A 20,815-nucleotide genomic window follows, 5' to 3' on the forward strand; every position below is an offset into this window, starting at 1 on the left:
GGGACCACTGAAGTCACTCCATGTGGCAGCAGTTCAGTGCATAGTGTGTGGTTTGCAATAATAGGCTTGCCACAGGGATCAGGCAACTTCTTCACTTTATCCCATCAGCAAAAGCAAGTAGTAAAGATTTTTCTGGCCCATACCACCTCAGGTTGCAAGAGCAGGTGTGGCAATTGCATCTTTGTATGCCCCCATCCACAGAAAAACCCAGGCTCCTTTGTCAGCAGAAAATTGTGTGCTGAGAAGAAGGTCGAGTCTATTGTTTCTTCCTTATGTGCTCATTTTAACATGAAAGGAGCACTCAAACCAATATATGAACACACACCAGCATATCTCACACACCCCCTAAAGCGGCATAGTCCAGGAAAAATTGTAGCACATTTCTGCTGATTTTATAGACATAAGCTGTCTCCGCTGGGCAGCCGTGGCATTGATCAGTTTAATCTTCCTTGCAGTTGGGAAATCCAGGTTTCAATTTGGGATGGAGGAAGGACATGCTGGAATTGCATCAGCTTCCACCTGTGGGGAGGTCTGTTAAATTGAATCATTTCTCCACTGACTTCTTACATCGCGCTTTCAGAAAATAGCAGCGGGTTGCTCATCCAGTTATTTTTTGCCTGCTTTCTTGCTGCTGAGATTTTAAAAAAAGAATTTCAAAGAACTGTCTCCATTTGGGTGAAGAAAACAATCTCCCTTTCTTAGCCTCTGATTGGTTGTTGATGTTTTTAAATAGAGTCGATCAGGAACTTTGCCTGTTCTGAACCTCCTGTGTCTATTTTAAAGCTAAAACAAACACAAAAAAGGTGATCCAACTGCAGATCTCTCACATCATGTGTGATCTGGCTCTAAAATAGGCAACTGGGAACAAGTATCCACTGGAGAAAGGTCTTTGCTCAGAGACACCTTTGCAGGACCTGCAGGGTGTCCCCATCAGTAGCAACAGGAATAGGAAGCAAGTTTTGCCCACAGCAAGAATGTTGAAAGTTCTCTAATCTGGAGAACCGGGTTTGATTCCCCACACCTCCGCTTGAAGACAGCTGGGTGACCCTGGGTCAGTCACAGCTCTCTCAGAGCTCCCTCTCAACTCACCTCACGGAGTGACTGTTGTGAAGATCATAATAACAGACTTTGTAAACCACTCTGAGTGGGCGTTAAGCTGTCCTGAAGGGCAATATATAAATCAAATATTGTTATTATTATTAAACCTATTGGATAAATCTGCTCTGCCCCACTTGATCCCACTGGCTGTGGGCAGTCTCTACGCTCTTTCGGCTGTTTTGCAGATTGCAGTCCACTGACCTTGCCCCACAAATGCAACAGGGGCCTTCATTTCCCGCCTCGGGTCATGCTGAAGTGTGACAAAAGGACAGGACCCAGGAAGTGGCTTTATGTAATATCCTTTCCTTGCCCAGAACTCTGTCATTAAAAAACTGGTTCCCAAGCTAAGCCATAGCAAGCATTATCATGACTCCCAGATGGAGCTACTGGTGGTCATATACCCACCAGCCGCATGGCATGACGTTAAGAGTGTTGGTCTAGGACCTGGCAGAACTGAGTTTGAATCCCAGACTTGGGCCCGTCATGCTACCGCACAGGGTTGTTGTGCTGATAAAGTGGAGGAAGGGAAAACAATGTGATAAGCCACTTTGGATCCCCACTGGAGAGAAAAACAGATAATACATTTTAAAATAAATAAAAATAATATATGCTACTGTAATGTGGTTAGCGTGACAGTCCAGGACCACGGGGTTCAAATCCCAACTCTGTCATGAAGATCACTGGATGACCAGAGCCAGTCACTGCCTCTCAGTCTACCTCACAGTGTTGTTGTGAGATTAATTGGAGGAAAAGGGAATCCTTCCTTGGAGGAAAGACAGGATAAAAATGCAATAGCTAGATAAAAACATTAGGGGTTTCTTTGGTCTCCCAAGCTGGAGAGTCAGGTATAGTTCAAAGATGTATTGGAGAAGGTGTTTCATGAGGCCAGTGGAGTCTGGCATGCTAAAATACAGGTAATTCACTGAAACCCAACTCCAGTTTCCCAGACTTCAAAGACTTGTCAGTTCAGCCCAGCTAGGCATAAATGAATATTCCCCTTTAAGTCTTGAGTGCAAACTTCAAAGTTCTTCACTTCTCAAATTAAAAAAAAAACCTAAAAAAGAGTGTTTGTCGAGCTTTCTACCTGCCTTTAAAACCTACCTAGAAAATTATCTTGTGGAACTTAGCCAGATTTCTGCCAAGGTAGTTGGAATCAGGCTCCTTGAAGAAGCAAATCATTGTAAATTCTTTGACCTTTGCAGGAAATGAAAGTGATTATCAAATTTGGCACCTTGAGCATGCTGGTGTGACCAGCATACTCAAGGGACCTAGGGTATCCCTGCCCCATTTCTCCTCACCATGCCCTCCTCTGTCTTCAGTTCCCCCTTGCCAGGACATTCCCTGCCTTCCCTGCTGATTGTGATGGTGGTTTTTGTCCACTAGGACCAAGACCGAGACCAACAGCCCGTAATCGCCCGTAGGCTCTCCAACAGCCGTCGGATGGTAACAATGTTTGGGCGCTACAGGCCTGGGCTACATGCGAACCAGTGACCGAGAGGTGAAAGGTTGTTGTGTCCCATTCCACCTGCCTCCCCTCCTCTCACCAGCCCTGCACACCTTGCTGCTCCTGTCTGGCATCAGAAATGATCCTCTCAATGTCAAAAGCTGCCCTGAATTTTCACCTCCTCTTCCTGTTTCTTGACACTTTGGTGTAGCCTATGGAAAATTGTCTGTCTTTAAGGTTGTCTGATGGGGTGTGTCTGCAGTTTTGGGTCTCCAGACAGGAAGGGACTGCTAGGAGCAAAGGAAGAGGTGTTCAGGAAAGATGCTCAGGGATAGGCTCTCCCAGTGTGAACAGAATCTATCCCTTTGTAGAAACTAGGGTTGCTTCCACTATTGGTTTTTGGCCTCACTTGGATGTTAAAGGAAAGTGCCCCCCCCTCACTTCCATGTAGTAGGCTTCCCAATTGTTGGAGTCTGGTGGGGAATTCCTCAACCCCAATCTTCCTCCCTCAAGGAATTGAGTAGTGGGAATAAAAACTGATCTCCATAAAGACACTCTAGGAATTGCCCTAGTTTCTGTGGTCTTTACCATAGAGATTAGAGAAAATTCCTAGTATCACCCAAAAGTGATGTCACATCCTCTTCAAACTTCACCCTCTCCAGGCACAACCCCCCAAATCTCCAGACTTTTGTCTAGACGTTGTTGGGAACCCTACCAAGTAGTATCATGGTATATGTGTATACTTTCCATCTTTTCCCTGGCTTTCCAGAATTCTTTCCAAAACATGATTTACATTACTACAGTTCATTCAGAACAGTTACAGCAAAGCCAGGAAGGCTGCCATTTGGATGGGAAAGTCCAGATCTTTCCCAATGCCACCTATATTGTGGCTGTTTTTCCTGCATCAGTCTCCTGTGGTTACTGTTACTTCTACCCCATGCCAATGGAGAACTTTACTTTTTTTAAAAAATTGGTGAATTGACAGATTTTCAATTACCATTTAAAAAACTCTCTGCTGCCATTGGGGAACTATGACGTTGGGTACTAGGGGGAACTATGGCAGGGAAAATGCTGGGAACACACTTGGTAGCCATGAACACAGAATTATTGTCATGTGGATGTCACCTAGAGTTTGGATCTGAAGGTACATGAATGCAGAAGTGCTCACAGAAGGGACCTTCTCAACCTGCCCAATTTTGCTGCATCCTGCCGAGGCCCTGAAATTCTGCTCCTCAGGTGTGTCATCCACAGGTCCCCATAAACAACATAATGATGCAAGTGGGAATCTGCAGTAGGATGGGTGGGAATTGCTGAGAACTGCCCCACAGACGTGCCTTCCACAAGCAGAAGAGAAGATTAGGATCTAAGCCTAGAAGCCAAACCTATACCACTAATTCAAAGTGGTTGAGTGTAGTTATTCTCTCTATTCAGGGAATTGTAGTTCTTTGAGGCGCATTGACCGCAGGATCACACTTTGCCAAACACATGCATGTGTGCATGTGTCTGTGTGTTTTCACACTTTGCCAAATGTGTGTGTGAGTGTGTGTGTGAGGGAGAGAGAGAGAAATAGAATGGAACGAAAACAGAGATAGATGGCTTTAGATGGTAGGCCATACAGTTATGAATCCACAGGCAAGATTTGGCTGTATGTCAGGGCTAGTGGTTTCTGCTTCTCAGGGCAGCAGTAGGACTAGGTGAAACCTTGTTGGCTCCTTTTGACTCCTGCTTATATCAGTGTGGCTTAAGTGGAGCTGAGAGAACATGCCAACAGTTGCCTCGTCTCATAAGCTGCCACAATGATACCTGAAGCACCTGTGTCCCTCTGCTAAAGCCACCTGTTGAAGATACCTGTTGCCTCACAGGTGAAGCCCACAGATTATACTCCAACTGGCAAGATTCTGACCTTTCCTAGTTCATGCAGGATGGCAGCTGTATCAGCATCACCCCCTGTAGCTTTCAGCTGAGTCTTCATGATTTATAACAGAAGTCCACTGGTGCCTTAAAGACTAACAACATTTATGCCAATATGAGCTCATACTCGAAAAAATGCTAGACTTTAAGGTGTCCCTGGACTTGTGTTTTGTTTTGCTACAATAGACTAACATGGCTACCCCACTGGAATGATCACAGCCTATAACCCAGAAGTATAAAATGATAGCAAATCTGTGTATGTATCTTTTCTTCGACTTCCATCTTGGTAGCTATAGCAACCCAGGCTGCTTGGTTTTAGGATGATAGCCTGGATGGAAATACAAGGACTAACTTGTTTGTTTCTCTCTCTCCAGGGACTTCTCCGATTCTCCAGATCCCCTCGTTTATCCCAGGTAGCTTGGATTTGTTGATGGTGGGAATGGGGATGAGGGGAGGTATTTTTAATAGTGCCCACATTAATTTGTATTGGTGGGGGAGGGGAGGGCTCAAGTAAAACTTCCTTGCTTACAAAAATGTACGCCTAAATAATTTCCCCTCAATAGTCTCAATTATAGATACTCTTCATTTAGGGCATTGTCCAGGTGCTGAGACCACATACCTTGACAGGCAGGCAGGCGGCAGCCACAGGGTCCAGAAATTTTTGTTGAGCTTGGAAGGCTGTTGTTTTCTATTGGCCTGCTATAAAGTCCAACCCCATCACATCATTACCAGTAAGATTATTCCTGAACTAAACCATACTTTGTACTGAGTTGATAAAAGGAAAACAATTCTTGACACTTAATTTGCTTTTATAAACAGCAGGACTCATTATTAGCATGCTGTGTGGCCCTAGAGATGTACTTGCCAGGATGAAAAAATCCTCATTGTGTGGCAAGTAGGTAGGGTTGCCAGCTTCAAGTTGAGAAATTCCTGGAGATCTGTGGGGGGTGAAACTTGGAGAAAGTGGGGTTTGGGGAGGGAAAGGACCTTGGCCTGGCATAATTCCATAGAGTCCACCCCAAAAGTAGCCATTTTCTCCAGGTGAATTGATCTTTGTGGCCTGGAGACCAGCTGTAATTCCGGGAGATCTCCAGCCACTACCTGGACAGGGCCGGATCGAGGGGGGGCAGGGGGGTAGTCTGCCCCCGGCGCCGCCAGGGAGTGGGCGCCGGGAGCAGCTGCCAGCTGCCAGAGAGCGCAGGCAGCAGCCCCCGCGCCTCGCAGCCCTCCGTGCTGCCTTTCGCCTGTCCCACAGGACAGGGGGCGGCCGGCTAGCCGCAGGGCGGAATGGCAGAGGCAGCGTGGGGGGCTGCAAGGCCGCCTGCGCCATTCACCTGCGGGGAGGCGAATGGTGCGGGTGGCTTCCCAGCCCTGCACGCTGCCTCTGCCGTTCTGCCCTGCGTGATGATGTCACTGAAGTGACGTCATCAGGGAGCACGCACGCACTGCGCGCGCACACGAGGTGGTCGGCCTAGGGTTGCCCTGGGTGCAGGCAATCCTAGATCCGGCGCTGCCTGGAGGCTGGTGACCCTACAAGTAGGCCAGTCCTTTAATGGAAGACTGGGCCCAGTAGTCTAATCTGGATGCCTCTGCTAGCAATGAGTGGGCTAGGCTGAGACAGTGCAGAAGAGTACATTATCAAATAATAGTATGGGATTAGCCTTCTAATACCAATTTATTCTGTGGACTAGGAAGATTTTGGGTTGTATGTTCCATCTTGGACAGGCATTGTTTACAAGGGGGAGGGAACCAGTACCTGCTGCGCAGGGCAGAGTTCTTAGTGTGAACCTCAGAATGCCAAGGTAGAATGCCCTCCCACTTTAAGGTTTACTGTGCGCTTGAGGTGCCAGGAAGGGTTACCAATATCCAGGTGGAGCCTGGAGATCTCCTGGAATTACAACCAACATTCAGATATCAGTTCCCTTGGGGAAAAACAGTTGCTTTGGAGGGTGAATTTTATGGTATTATATCTGGCTAAGATCCCTTCCCTCCCCAAACCCTCCCCTCCCCAAGTTTCACCAACAAATCTCCAGGAATTTAGCAGTTCATAGTTGGCAACCGTAGCTACAGGCTGAAACACTTTTTTTAAAAAAAATCCAGGCTTTTAACATAGGGCTTCCATCTTTTTAAACTGGTTTCACAACCTGATTTTACCTGAGGACTGTTTTATAGATATCATTTTCAGTTGCTGAAATCTTGTCTTATGCTGTTGTTATCCCCTGGGCTTGTTGTTCATGTAATTTTGTTGTAATATTTTTACTTATGTGATTTGCCTCAGTCAGGTCTCCTGAGAGACAACATATAAAATTTCCAAATACGTTTTTAAAAACCCAGGGGATTTAGCAAGTTGAGGTTTAATATTGTTGCTTTAAATCAGACTTAATATTTAAGGATCACAAGCAAACCAAAGCTAAACTCCTGCTGACTTCTTCAACAATATGTGTGCTTAGCTCTCCTGATTACATTCATGAGAATTTAATTCACGCACCGCTTCAAGAAATACTTTTTGAAAACCTAAGGCATGAGCATCCAAAAAGCCAAATTTAACCAGTGTTTGAAACTGAAACATCAGATTTTAACATCTGAAAAGTTGCCAGATTTTTTTAATGGTACAATGTGATTATCAATCAGGTCTTCATCCATGACTGTTCTGTCCCTATCAGAACTAATTTTTAAATGCCCAATAGGGCATAATGCTTAGCATCCTTGGTTTCTATTGTTGATGTGATTATTTAAGAGTGACTGCTCAGCATCACTCTGATTTCTTAGCTCAGTCTTAGTTCCCCCACTCTGTAAAACAGAAAGAAAAATAATGGCTTAATTTGCAAAGATGCAGCATTTTGTACATTCCAAATATGCAGTATAAAAGCATGAATAGTAATGCAAGACAAAAAGACGAAGAGGGCACATGAACCTTAAAAGTAGTTCTTAGATCTGTTGGTTTCTAATGCAGCTATAGCCTCTCCATTGGCCAAGATGCTCCTTTACATTCCACATGTAACTGGCAGTTGAGGAAGTGAGATATAAATGCTGCTGAGTAATAATGGGTTGGATCCAATTTTCTACAATCAAGAAGGGTTAATGGAAGAAAAGCAGACAAACTGCCCAGCTGACTCTTTTCTCCAACAACCTCCTGAAAAGCCATTACTGACTATCAGGGACACCCCCCCTCCTACTCCCCAGAAAGCCGTTTCTGTGATATTCACTCCTTTACTCTTGTGTAAGCAAAATTCAAGTTTGTGGTGTTTGCTGGGCTTGCAAAAGAGCAAGGGATCTGCTCAATTCTCTTCTTTCTGCAGGACTGTACTTTTCCAGATCACACGGCATTTTGTTCAGAAGGGACCCTTGACCTTCAAGTAGCAGCCTTTGGTGGGGAACACAACAAGGCTGTTGGGTTGAGGATAAAGAAGGAAGATCCACTTCCCTTTTTGGAAGGTTGGATCCAGCCAGTTTTTTTTCACTTTTTTTCAGTCTTATAACTTATGTCCATTTAGGTCCCATGATCCCCAGTATAACCTTTTCAGTAGTTGATGGGGAACCCTTTCTTACTTACTTACCAGCAGTAAAGCTGGTTGGATCCATCCCAGTGCCTCTCTTCAGCATCAGCAGTGATCAGGGGTTGACATGAATAGCATGTGAGAAGCTTGAAGGAAATTTGAAAAGGCTCACATTCCCCTTGAATTCTCCGCCTTCTTCCATTTCCTTCCTCTTTGCCAGCCTCGTCCTGAAAGTGGTGCTGCCCCTGAGAAGCCCCTGCCCTCCATCCAGGAGTACAGTGAGGACTCTGAGGACTTCTTCCAGCCCTCACCAGCCACCATCACTCGCCGTAAACTCCTGCTGCCCAACCTCAACAGCCCTGTGAGGCGGGGCTCCCTCAGCAGCTTGCTTGGGGATGACCTTCGCCAGTTCTCAGCCCTGCGGCGAACTTGTCGGTCCCCGGCTCGCGGCAGCCAGGGCCGTAGCCCCTCACCACGCTGCCGCCGGGAGGAACATCTCTCTGACAGTGAGGGCAGCAGTGGCCGGAAGCCTGGCAAACTCCTCATTCCTTCCCTTGTGAACTATGGGCCCCCAAACCTCAGCCCCAGGTAAGGAAGGACTTCCTGCTGCCCTGCCAGCCATGAAGCAGCTAGTCCTCAAAGATTTCTGGGCCAGGGGTGAGTGGGTGGGAGGGATGAAACAGAGCTGGAAGGAATATGGGAGAAATATTCACATGCAAAGACTCCTCTAAGTAAGATTTTATTGGTAAAAATTCAGATTGTTTGGAACCACTTTAGTGCCTTTCATAATTAGATTTTGAAATTTGACAAACAATCATTTTTGGAATTACAGACTAAGGTGTGTTTTTTTAAAAAAAATAGCAATACTTTTTTCAGCTCTGGAACAAACTTAATAAAAATATTGCTGAGAAGCTATCTTAAATGTTAGAGTTACAGAGAGAAAAGGCAGCAGAAAGACCCCAGATCTGCATAGAGGAAGGACTTAATTTCAGCTGCGTCTCACTAGGATTCATCTCATTTTTAATACTCTGCTGTGGAAATTATAAAAGGATGTGTTGGAGCACGTGCAGAATGTTTTTCCCACTGAGTAATCACAACCATGGTCCTAACTATGTGTTACATTTTCCCCAGATCCCGCCCAAGCCTCCCATGAGAACTGTCAATCAGATGCATTCAGCAAGATCAGAACTCAGTTCCCATGCAACCAATTCAGATCAGAGAGAGGATACTGAAACGTCCTTGCTCTATGGCAGCTGTTGTTTGCCCTGCTGGGGAAATCTGTGTGTAGCCATCAATAAGTGTAAGGTTCCTTAAGAGGGCACACAGCAGCTTCCTGGGACCATTTCAGGCTAGGAAAATGGCATGGGGGGAGCTTAGCCCCTCCCCCAAGCACCACGGCCCTCATCCAGATTGGGCCCCATCTTACCTGGGATCTGTGTTCCTAGCACGGAACTTGTAGTGCATTAAAACCCTCATGGCAATATTTCTTTTTATTATTATTATTATCATGGTTGTTTATCGAGATCCAAGGCAGTTTACATACTGCAAGTGAATACAATATAAATAGCTAGGACGTTCACAGCAAAAATACAATATGCTCAACATGAAGGGTTTTTAATGTAATAGGCATGACTTTGAATTGAGCCCAGTACCTGATGGGTAGCCAATGGAGTGACTGCAGAATGGGAGTGATATGCATGCTCTGCCTGGCTCCTGAAAGTAAATGAGCTGCAGTGTTCTGCACCAGCTAGAGTCTCCACGTCAACATTGAGGAGAGACCTATGTAAAGAGAATTACAGTAGTCTAGTCTCAATGTGACCATGGCATGAATCCAGGAGGCCAGATCAGCCATGCTGAGGTAGAGGGCCATCTTCCAGGCTAAGTTGGGAGAAGGCCTTTTTTGCTGCTGCATTTACTTGCTTCTCTAGCAGCAGTGCTGGATCCAGTATAACTCCTAGGCTTTTCACCAAGGCAGCCAGGGTCAAAAGTTGGAAGCACAGTGTCCTTCAAGATCTCTGCTTTTCCAACCAGCATCACCTCCGCCTTGTCTGGGTTCAATTTCAATTTGTTTGCTTTCAGCTATTTGACAACAGCTGTCAAGTTGCAACTCTGTACCTCTACAGTATCAAATACTCTCCATGGGATTTGGATAGCAATATATAGCCCCGTGGTGCAGAGTGGTACGCTGCAATACTGTATCCCAAGCTCTGCTCATGACCTGAGTTCGATCCTGGCGGAAGCCAGGTTCAAATAGTCGGCTCATGGTTGACTCAGCCTTCCATCCTTCCAAGGTTGGTAAAATGAGTACCCAGTTTCCTGGGGGTAAAGTGTAGATGACTGGGGAAGGCAATGGCAAACCACCCCGTAAAAAGTCTGCCAAGAAAACGTCATGATGTGACGTCCCCCCATGGGTCAGCAATGACTCGGTGCTTGCACAGGGGACTACCTTTACCTTTATATAGAGCTAGGTATCATCTGCATATTGGGATGATGTGAGGAAAATGCATCATATAGTTTGGCCCTGTGCTATCAGTATTGGCTGGAATCTGAGCTTCCCAGTTTGTACAACTGTGGCCCCTTATGGTGAGCTGTTCCAAGATGCAGAATGAAGGAAGAAAGGATGTTATTCAGGGTGGCCCCTAGGTATTTTGCTGTCCTATTCAACTTAATAAGTTGTCCCCCTCCTGCCCCTCTGACAAGTAACATGAGACTAGCACATTAAGAGATATAGATTTAGTCCAGATAGTATTTTTTTCTTTTTTTTTTCTTTTAAATGTTAATCACTTTTATACAATCCTCCATTGACTGCTGTGTTTATGTCCTGGCATCCGAAGACTGGAATGCAGGGCCAGTAACTGGCTGATGAGTTGCGAAGCTGCCTTTGTGAGCTTCCCCTGAAAGCTCCAGCTCTCTTTTCAAGACAGTCACATATCTGAGTCATGTGCCTTGGCAACAGAGCCAGCGAGCCAGTGTCGAACTAGTATCTGGGAGATCCCAGTTTAAACCCCCGCTTGGCTATGGAAGCATAGGCCAGTCACATATTCTCAGCCTAACCTACCTTAAAGGGTTGTTGTGAGGATACACAGGAGGAGAGGAGAGGGATGTAAGCTGCTTTGAGCCCTCATTTGAGGAGGAAGGCAGGCTATAAAGGAAGTAAAATAAATATTGGTATTCCAGATTCTGATTGAGCTTGTCCTAGCTATTTGCCCCAGATCCTAGACTGGCTCCAGTGCCTTCCATGCCATTCTCCTGAGCTTGACTTTTATAAATACTGGGCATCAGGTTTGCATAACTCTGTTGCCTGCCTGCCTCTCCTCTGCCTTCCTGCAGTTTGCAATCTTCTGCTTGGATCCTCATTCCAGCTCCCCATTTGGACCAATCCCTGGACTCACATCCTGGCTTGCAGCTAATTCTGTCCTCATACTAACAATCCTTGGTGATCTACCCCAAGATCCCATCCAAATGAAAACTAAACTCAGTATCACACCAGCTTCCTGCATGCAGAGCATCAGTGCATACCTGCATATCTGTGATTAGCGATATGTGCTTCTAGGGCGCAGGGTGTGATTTTCACAGCAAGCGTGAGACCCAGCACTTCCCATTTTAGAAATGAAGCACTGAGATGAGGCAGCTGTAGATGCACACAGAGCCCGCTGCTACTCATGTATATGATGCCGCCTTATACCAGTGGTCCAGCTGGCTCAGCACAAAGAAGTGGTTTTACTAGCCCTCTTGCCTGATACTTGCCTTCAGTTAAACTTGTCAGGGTTTGGACTAAGGAATCATTTGAATATTCTACCTCACTTTGAGGTAGAATATTCAAATGATACTTTAACTGGCTTTATTCTCTGATGTATCCTTACTGGGATGAGCCGGTTTTGTTCCTTAACATTTTTTTTTTAGTTATCTGATTTTATTTTAATGAAACAAATATTCTTTTGTACTGCATCATAGTTCAAGTAATATTTTTGAGATGTTGACATAAAAATCTCAGTCAGCTCAAAATGTGCATTACTTGCCTTCAAAGATGTTCCTCCATCTAACAATTAATTTCATCCATCTAACAATTAATTTCTTTTTTAAAAGCGGGGTGCCGGAGCTCAAACGGGCTGAACAGTCATTCCTTCTGACCTGGAAGGTCTGCTCCTCTAATTTGAGGTCAATGGTTTGCTCCTCTTTCTGGTGAGATATCTGCATTCTGCACATGCTCAAAGGCACTCTTGTTTTAAACCAGCAGCACCAATAAGAATTACCTTGCTGGATCAAATCAAACGTTTATCAAATATGGCACTCAGTCTACAACAGTAGCCAGCCAGATACCCCAGATAAATAAAGGCAAGATGTCTGTCCTCATCATCATGTCTGTCCTCATACAGATGTCTGCTGCCTCTCAATATGGAGGTTTCATTCCTGGCTAACAGCCATTGTTAGACCTACACTCCCAATTTTCAAGCCTGTGCTTTATTAACCTACCTTCTCAGAGTTGTCGATGGAATTGAAGACGACGGTGGGTCATCAGAAACACAAACCTTTAGTTTCAACGTGGATCAGCCCCGACAGAGCTCAGCACAAGAGTATCCAGTGTCAGGTAACCATGGCAACCAAGAAGTGGTCTTTCTACCTGTCTTGAGAAGTTAGGAAGCCACTTAGCTGCTAACCATCAAAGCTCATTTTAAGAAAAGAATCTTCTATAGACCAAAAGCCATCTTCAGTTAGTTTTCAAAGCACCCATTGAGCATCAGAGCTCATTAACAAGCAATTGCATTAAATGAAAGGTGGTGATTTCTTCACCTGGCCCAGCGTAGTAATAGTTCTATTGTCATAGCTGACCTGCTGAAGTACAGAGATATTGTATCTAAGCAAGCGCTGGCTGGCTGAGGAAGTGGATGGGAAGCCCACAGAGTCCCATGTAACAGCAGGAGATGGAGGGAGGGAGGGAGGGCTTTTTAAAAATGATAATCATTTACTTGTATGTGGGAGAGACAAATTCAATGGGACTGATAGGAAAGACCCACCGAACTTTTATCTTTGACGTATTCAAAGGATATCAGCAGAATTCATGGAGGAGAGGTCTGTCCAGCCATGATTAAAACACAAGAGCCCATTGGCACCTTAAACACTAACAAAAGTGACTGTAGCTTAAGCATCTCTGTGTTGGAGCTCTCATGAAGTTTTATGCTGGGATAAATTTTGTTTAGTGTTCTAAGATGCCACTGAACTCCTGTTTTATTTAGCTGCTATGGACTAATGAGGCTACCCATCTGGGATGATTAGCCACGTTGACTGTCTTCGGAGGCAGTATAGCTCTGAATATGGATTGCTATGGGGGGCAATGATAATATCAATTGCGTGGAACATTTCCATGCTCTTAGGGGGTTCCGCTATGAAAAGTACTGACTACAATTGAGCAGAACTTTTGGCTGACTGTTGGGGTTGGCAGTGCACCAAAAGATTTCCTTTTACAGTATGATTTTAAAAAAAAACCCTCCCCTAAAAAATGAGTATTATGATTCTTTAGGAGGAAGTGCCAGTGTGTCTACACCTACTTTGCTACCACATCAGCAAGAGACAGCTTTGAGATTCAGGACAGAATTCAGATGCAGAAAGTTGAAACGACCATAGAGATAGACATACGTATTTATTTTGTTTTATTAATGTCATTTATAGTCCACCTTTCTCACTGAGAATAAAAGCGGATTGCAAAGTGTGAGATTAGTACAATCAATATCAAGGACATTTTCATAAACAATGCCATAGGGTAAATAAATACAATTTTACAAAGACATACACATAATACAATAAATGAATACAAATACAAGTTTACATACACATTCCTTAGTTGTTTGGGAAAGGAACCATTCTCTGCCTTATCACCAAAAAAAGGGGGGCAGCAATCCAATATGGTGTGGGGGGGTCCAGCCATTATGGGCAGCTCATGCTGCAAACTTGGCAATGCAAGGGCACACCATGCACTTTTGACACTACACCTGTGCTGTTGGGAGGATCCATCTAGTAAGCTGTTCTAGGTGGTAGTGCCAGGCATAGCAAATCAGCATATGGTCAAGTAGCCAGGTTTCTAGCTAGGAATTTTGTCTCCGGGACATTATATGAGAAGGCCACTGTAAACCAACACATCCCAGCAAAATCCTACAGATTTGAAGAAGGTTTACATTTCATTAGAAGCAGACTAGTGTCTGTGCATATTTCCTTATGTTAACCCCTCTCCCACTGAAAATGGAAAATTCAGCAAAAGGAGCTAGAATATTCCAGGGAGGGGCAGGGGGCAGGGCCCTCCTTTCCTGTTAATGGCTACTTATCCTGAAGATAACTTGTAAACAATGAACTTTTCCTAGTGGTTGATTGTTATCCCAAGTTAGATCCTCTAATGTTCGCAGTTTACACAGGGACCATCCTGAGAATCTCTCTACACAAGACATTGATTTGACACATGAAGAACACGTGTCAGGAGATACAATGTTAGTTGGGAAGGGTAGTTTAAAAAGGCAGAGCCAAAGGCAGGGCAAAGGCTTTGCTATACACTGGAGCTGAGTAAAGGGGCTGTGAAATGCCAGAAGGGAAACTTCAGCCCATTAGAGCCTTGAAGCCCAGTTCTGGAAGGCAACTCCAGCCCATTTCCATTCCTTGCTGTCCTCTCTTTGCGATCCCACACAGTTTTAGACTGGACAGGTGAAACTGACAGAGTCTTTGGGAGATGAAGATGAAATTAACAAACCCTTGGAGGAGCAATCTCTGCCAGTTTTTTCCTTTAAACTATGCTTCCCGGCTAACATTGTGTCTCCCTGCACTTGACAAACATGCGCTGAGGCGTCTGGTGTCGAGAGACTCTGAGCCTTGGACTGATCCTTTCTTAGTGCTTAGGGAAATGTTTTGAGATTTGTGGGTGTAGCCTGGGGAGGGCGGGGTTTGGGGAGGGGAAGGACCTCAGCAGGGTATAGTGCCATGCTGTATCAGATTTCCAAAGGTGCCCGCAGGATCAGAAAGGTCAGGGGCTTGTATTTTAAAGGGTCACTCATTTATGAATGCTCCTTGCTCATAAGAATCCAGCATGTGTGTGTGGGGGAAGGCAATCTCTGGGTAATCTCTCTCTTTGTCTGTCTCTCATCATTATCTCCCCTCCCTCTTTGGATTTCCTTCAGGGATGGAACCAGCCAACCCCATATTAGTTGCAGAATCTGAAGAAATAAAGCAGAGCATCAGGAAGCTCAATCAAGAGGTGGGACTGGGACTTAATTTGTGATAGGGCTCGCCGGGGCTCCCTCTTGGTATTTTTAGTGCCAGCCCTAGAAAATATAAAGTTAAGAACCATTCACAATATCTCTGAGCAGGTGCAAAGTGACTTTCCATGTTTGCAGAGTTAAGTGTGGGACACAAAAGCCTTATTCACAAGTTATGGTGAATGTGCATACAATCTGTGTAATTCTCCTGTTACGTTCAGTGCGTGTACAGTTGAATGTGTGATTGAAATGCACATATATCTAGGTACTGGTCCCCGATTTCATTTGTAGTGAATGCACATTGGCTCTTTTTTGCCAGCAGGTGCATGTGCATCCATGCCGGCTGTATATGCATTCACTATAATATGAGGACAGGACTAGAGAGCCCATGTGGTGTAGTAATTAGAGTCTTGGACTACAGTCCTGGAGACCCAGGTTTGAATCCCCACTGTACCATGAACATTTGATAAGTCATCTTGGGTCAGTCATATATTTTCAGCCTAACTTTCCTCACAGTGTAGTAATGAGGAGAGGGAGGAGAGAGATTTTTTTTTTACTTCATTTGTATCCTGCTTTTCTCCCCAATGAGGACATAAAGCATTTTACAACATCATTCTCCTTTTCTCCATTTTATCTTCACAAAAACCTTGTGAGATAGGTTAGGCTGAGAGGGTGTGACTGGCATAGGGTCACCGAGCAAGCTTCCATGGCAAGTGTTATAAGCTACTTTAGGTCCCCAGTGAGATGAAAAAATATTTAGTTATTTGAAAGCATTTGTATGTTGCCCTTCCATCCAAATAGGATACCGAAGGCAGTGAACATCAATATGCTAAAAAAATTAAAACATTTTAAAACCAATTTAAATGTAAACCATTTAAATAGTACAAAGATAATTCAATAAAAACACGCACATACGCAAACACTCAACACCAAGAACAGGAAGAAGAGCCAATAACAGTTATTGGAGTATGCTAAATGAAACAAAAAAATCTTCACCTGCCGGCAAAAGAAAGTAATCGAGGGGGACAGATTAATCTTCCCAGGGAAGAAGTTCTAATGGTTTGGTGCTACAACTGAGAAGGTCCTTCCTTGGGTTGTCACCCATCTAGCCTCAGATAGTGGAAGCACCTGAAGCAAGGCCTCTGAAGATGACCGGAGAGAATGGATGGGTTCATAAGGGAGAAGGTGGTCCTTAAGGTATGCTGGTCCCAAGCTGAATATGACTTGAAAGGTCAGTACCAGTACATTGATTTGGGCCTGAAAGCAAGTGGAGATCCAGTGTAGACTGAACAAGACTTGAGTGATATGATTCCCACAACCCACTCCTGTCAGCATTCTGGCCACAGTGCTCTGTACCAACTGTAGCTTCCAGACAGTCTCCAAAGGCAGCACCACATAAAGCACACTGCAGTCATCTCATCTAGATGTCACCAGGGCATGTGCTAGAGTGGCAAGGTCTTTCCTGCCCGGGAAGGGCTGCAGCCAAAGCAGGTAAAGGCACCTCTGGCAAGCAATGCCACCTGTTTATCCAACAAGAGGCCCAGGGTATAAAAATGGAATATAAATAGCTAAATCAATAATCTAGCAACATAAATATAGGAATGGAGAGCAGGAAGCAGCCTTGTATCTCTATTGTATCTGGACATGGCTCTGCTGAAAATTCCCTTGACCAAGGAACACTGATATTGAACTTTAATGTCATTTGAATTATTTTAAAAACATTTCTGGGGGCCACTTTGAAAGGACAAAAAACTCACTGCAAGGTAAGACTCCCTGGAAAAGACAGTCATGCTAGGAAAAGCGGAAAGGAGGAGGAAAAGAGGAAGAGCCAAAATGAGATGGCTTGATTCCATAAAGGAAGCCATGACACAGTTTGCAAGATCTGAGCAAGGCTGTTAATGAGTGATTCCGCACACATTGGATAATGCACTTCCAATCCTCTTTATAGATCATTTGGAATGGATTTTTTTGTGTGCGGAACAAAAAATCCACCTCAAACCATAGATAATGTGCATTGAAAGTGCATCCAACGTGTGCGGAATCAGCCAATGATAGACTTGTTTGGAGGTTGTTAATTCATAAGATCATCGTAAGTTGGAAGTGTCTTGATGGCACATAGCACACACATACATACTTTGGGAATGAATTCTGACTGAAAAGTAGAATAAGAATATAATTTATGAACTACTAAATGAATAAAATGTAGAAGCCTCTTCATATTGGGGTTTAAGGATAAAGGTCCTCTCTTGATCTTAAGGTTGTATTTCAAGATAGAATTGAGGACCCAGCATTCCTTTAAATGCTGGTGGGACCATACCTTTCTGCTAAACGTTGGCCATTGGCGGTCCTTCTCTTCCCACCCTCCAAAATGCAGAAAGGGTATTGCAAATGCCTGGTTTGTTGTGTGATTTGGTGTCTGTTTCTGCCCCTGGGGGGAAGGAAAGAGATGAAGGAGTCAGCTTTTTTCCAAATGTGCATCCTTGGTGTTGGCGTTTCTGACTCAGGGTGTCAAGGTTTAAAATTAGAACAGGGTTGGTGACAATTTCATAGCAACAAAGCCAGCCTTCCCTCCTCCCCCCAACTCCGCCTCTTCTCTGTTAATCTCCGTGGAAGACCAATTTAGGCTGAATTTCCTACACCATCACCACCCCCATTTCCAGTTAGTGGATGTGGTTCCTTTCCTTTAGCGGCTCCTTGAATTCTTCATAGATGCTGAAATGGAGCATAGCAGCAATAGATTTTCAGGCCCAGAGAGCCGATGTGGTGGAATGGTTAGAGCGTTGGACTAAGATCTGGGAAACCCAGGTTCAAATTCCAACTCTGCAATGCTTGCTTGGTAATCTTGGGCCAGTCACACACACTCAGCCTATTCTACCTCACAGGATCACTGTGAGGATAAAATAGAGGAGAGGGAACCAATGTAAGCCACTTTGGGTTACCACTGGGGAGAAAGGCAGGGTATCAATGAAGTAAATGAATAAATTCTGGCGGGCTCCAAAGCTTGCAACTGTTGTGGGTTGGTCCTAATAAAAAGAATTACATGAATTGTGGTCTTGCTTTTTGGCATTTATCTTTGAAATGGAGTCCTTTGATACAAATTGATACAAATTCTCTTTCTCCTGTTTCAGTAGTACGCTCCTATCTATCTGCAAAATACATTTTTATCCAGCTGGTCCCCCAAGAACTTCAGAGGCAGTATACATGGTTCTCTTTTCCACCATTTTATCTTTACAGGAACCCTGTGAGTTAGGTAAGGCTGAAAGTGAGTGGCCCAAGGAACCTGCTCAGCAAACTTCATGGCAGAGTGGCATTCAGGCCTAGGTCTTCCTAGTCTGACCATCTAACAGTACATCACACTGGTTCTCATACTGTCTTCTCCTTAGGGTACAGGAACTGAACACGAGAAAGTAAGAACAGACATGATTACTGCCACTAGCACATTCACGAGTATTTCGTCTCGTTTGGTTTGGCTGTATGTCTGTTGAGACAACAGGGGAAATTACCATAGTGCACTTCTAGAGGTAAAAGTGAGTGGCTGAAGTCTGGAAGTTGGGGTTGCAAGATGGAGTCTGGAAAAATATTGGACCCTGGGGAGGGAGGGCTAGCAGTCACCTTTGAAATGTTGTCTCCTGGTCCCATCACAATGATGTCATTACCACAGTGATGTCATCACACTGTTCCACTTCCAGGGCAGGTGGGCTGGGCAGCTACTCCCTGGTGGCACCGCACACGTGGTGGGGCGAGCTGGCCACTAATTCCTCCAGTGGCAGTGCACAGGAGGCTGGATGGGCTGGATGGGCCGGCTGGACAGGTGAGGTGTCTGATATTTTAAACATATTTAACCCAGACAGTCCAAAAACAAAAAAAATGGACCATCTGGGTGAAAACCTGACACCTGGAAACCCTAGGTAGGGTGGCCTAAGAAGTGATTCACTTGTTAAAACGTCTTTGTGGCTGCTTGACATGTTTCTATCAGGTGTGCACTACCATGTTTGGTGCCCTCGAGCATCTTGGAGGACAGGTTGGATAAAAACAGGCCTGATTTCAGATCAGGACTCCAGTGTGGAGAGAAAGGGCTTAACCAGGCAGCAATGCCCCCCCCCTTCACCCAGCCGAAATCAGGCACAGAGTAGGAGGCAATGCCCACCCCACCCCACCCCCCGCTTCACCCAGCTGGGATCAGGCACAGAGCAGACAGCAAGGCCTGGCTCTTCACTTGGCTGGGATCAGGAGTGGAGCAGGTGGCAATGCCTTCCCCTCCTTCACCCAGCCAGGATCAAGTGCGGAGCAGGAGGCAATGCCCGCCCACCCCCTTCACTTGGCTGGGATCAGGTGAAGAGGAGGTGGCCATGGCCGCCCCCCTGTCTTCATCTGGCTGGGATCTGTGATGGAGGAGGAAGGAATGCCTGCCTGCCCACCCTCCCCTTTCTAGAGCCCATTGTATTTTTTCCCAATGAGCTTTGTTGCTAGTCTTTAATAACATTACAGGGAACCCAGTTTTGATTAATGAAACAGAGATGGTACTGAAGGGTTAAATCCCCTCTACACTTACTGCATCAGCCCAATCCAAATTGTATCTGTGCACACATGAACACACAGTCTACCTTTTACATACTGATAGAAATCTGTGATATTACATCTGTTTCTCCTTCCAAGTGGCTGGGTCCTACCCAGTTCCAAAACCCACTTGAAGAACAGAAGAGCACAACAGGGTGGACATCGTGGTTCCTTTCAATTCTAGTAACACTTGAATCAACTCCTAGGGTTGGATCCAACCAGTTTTCTCCGTCAAGGAACCCAAAGCAGCTTACAAGGAGACAAATATACAGCGTAAAAAACCAGCCAGCAAATGATGTGTTGGACCAGTCCTGGATTCACTGACTGGCTCATGCAAAGCTATAGGCTGCAATCTGTGTGCAAGAGCCCAGGGGCCAGTAGGCCTTTAGTTCTTGCCCATTGGCTTGCAACAGAGCTTGAGCTTCATACCTGCAAGAGGGAGGGAAAAAACAATAGCTCAGCAAACATGTTCTGTCCAGTCTTCCCTCCCAGCTATCTTTTTTTCTTTCCTGATTTTCCAGATCAGCAACCTGAACCAAGAAGTCTCCCACCTGAGCCAGGAGCTGCAACTTTTGATGGGCCTCCTTCAGAACCAGTTTTCTGCTCTATCCTCTTCTTCGTCTGCCTCGACTTGTCCCCATAACAGCGCCCAGACCTCCCACTCCCTGCCTCCTGTAAGTAGGCAACCAGTTCACCTGCCTTCATCTCAGGCCTCGGTTTCTGTGCCGGCATCTAGCCTTCCTGTCTCCTCAAGCTCAGACTTTTCCTCCTTCTCCACCTCCTTGCCTTCTGTCGCCACCCCATGCGTGGAACATTTGGCATCCCAGGAGCGGCTGTGTTGCACCTCCTGTGATCCTGCAAGCCCCTCTCATCAATTCCATTTGCCTCAGATGGACATTGGGCAAGGCAGCCACAGCGGGCAGACAGCCAAAATGACTCCTTCTCTTTCAAGCTCACCCATACTATGTCCAGTGACCTCTCTTTCTCCAAGGAACTCATTTTCTAGCTGCTCAGGACAGGGCTGCCCTCCAACGCGCTTCCATTTCCGATCAAGTTCGGAGACCTTTCACTGA

The 20,815-nt window shown here is 45.3% G+C and overlaps 1 protein-coding gene across 1 annotated transcript in view; it reads left to right on the plus strand.

The window, feature by feature from the left end:
• The window catches only part of KCNH4 (potassium voltage-gated channel subfamily H member 4), a 69,725-nt gene extending 48,910 nt beyond the window's left edge, over positions 1–20,815 (plus strand). The window contains exons 12-16 of the mRNA XM_054993567.1: positions 4,828–4,866; positions 8,171–8,538; positions 12,432–12,538; positions 15,108–15,184; positions 20,264–20,815. Coding sequence (XP_054849542.1) covers positions 4,828–4,866; positions 8,171–8,538; positions 12,432–12,538; positions 15,108–15,184; positions 20,264–20,815 — 1,143 coding nt within the window. The remainder of the gene's footprint in view (positions 1–4,827; positions 4,867–8,170; positions 8,539–12,431; positions 12,539–15,107; positions 15,185–20,263) is intronic.

The sequence above is a fragment of the Eublepharis macularius genome, chromosome 12, assembly GCF_028583425.1.
Source record: "Eublepharis macularius isolate TG4126 chromosome 12, MPM_Emac_v1.0, whole genome shotgun sequence".
NCBI classification, from domain to species: Eukaryota; Metazoa; Chordata; class Lepidosauria; order Squamata; family Eublepharidae; genus Eublepharis; species Eublepharis macularius.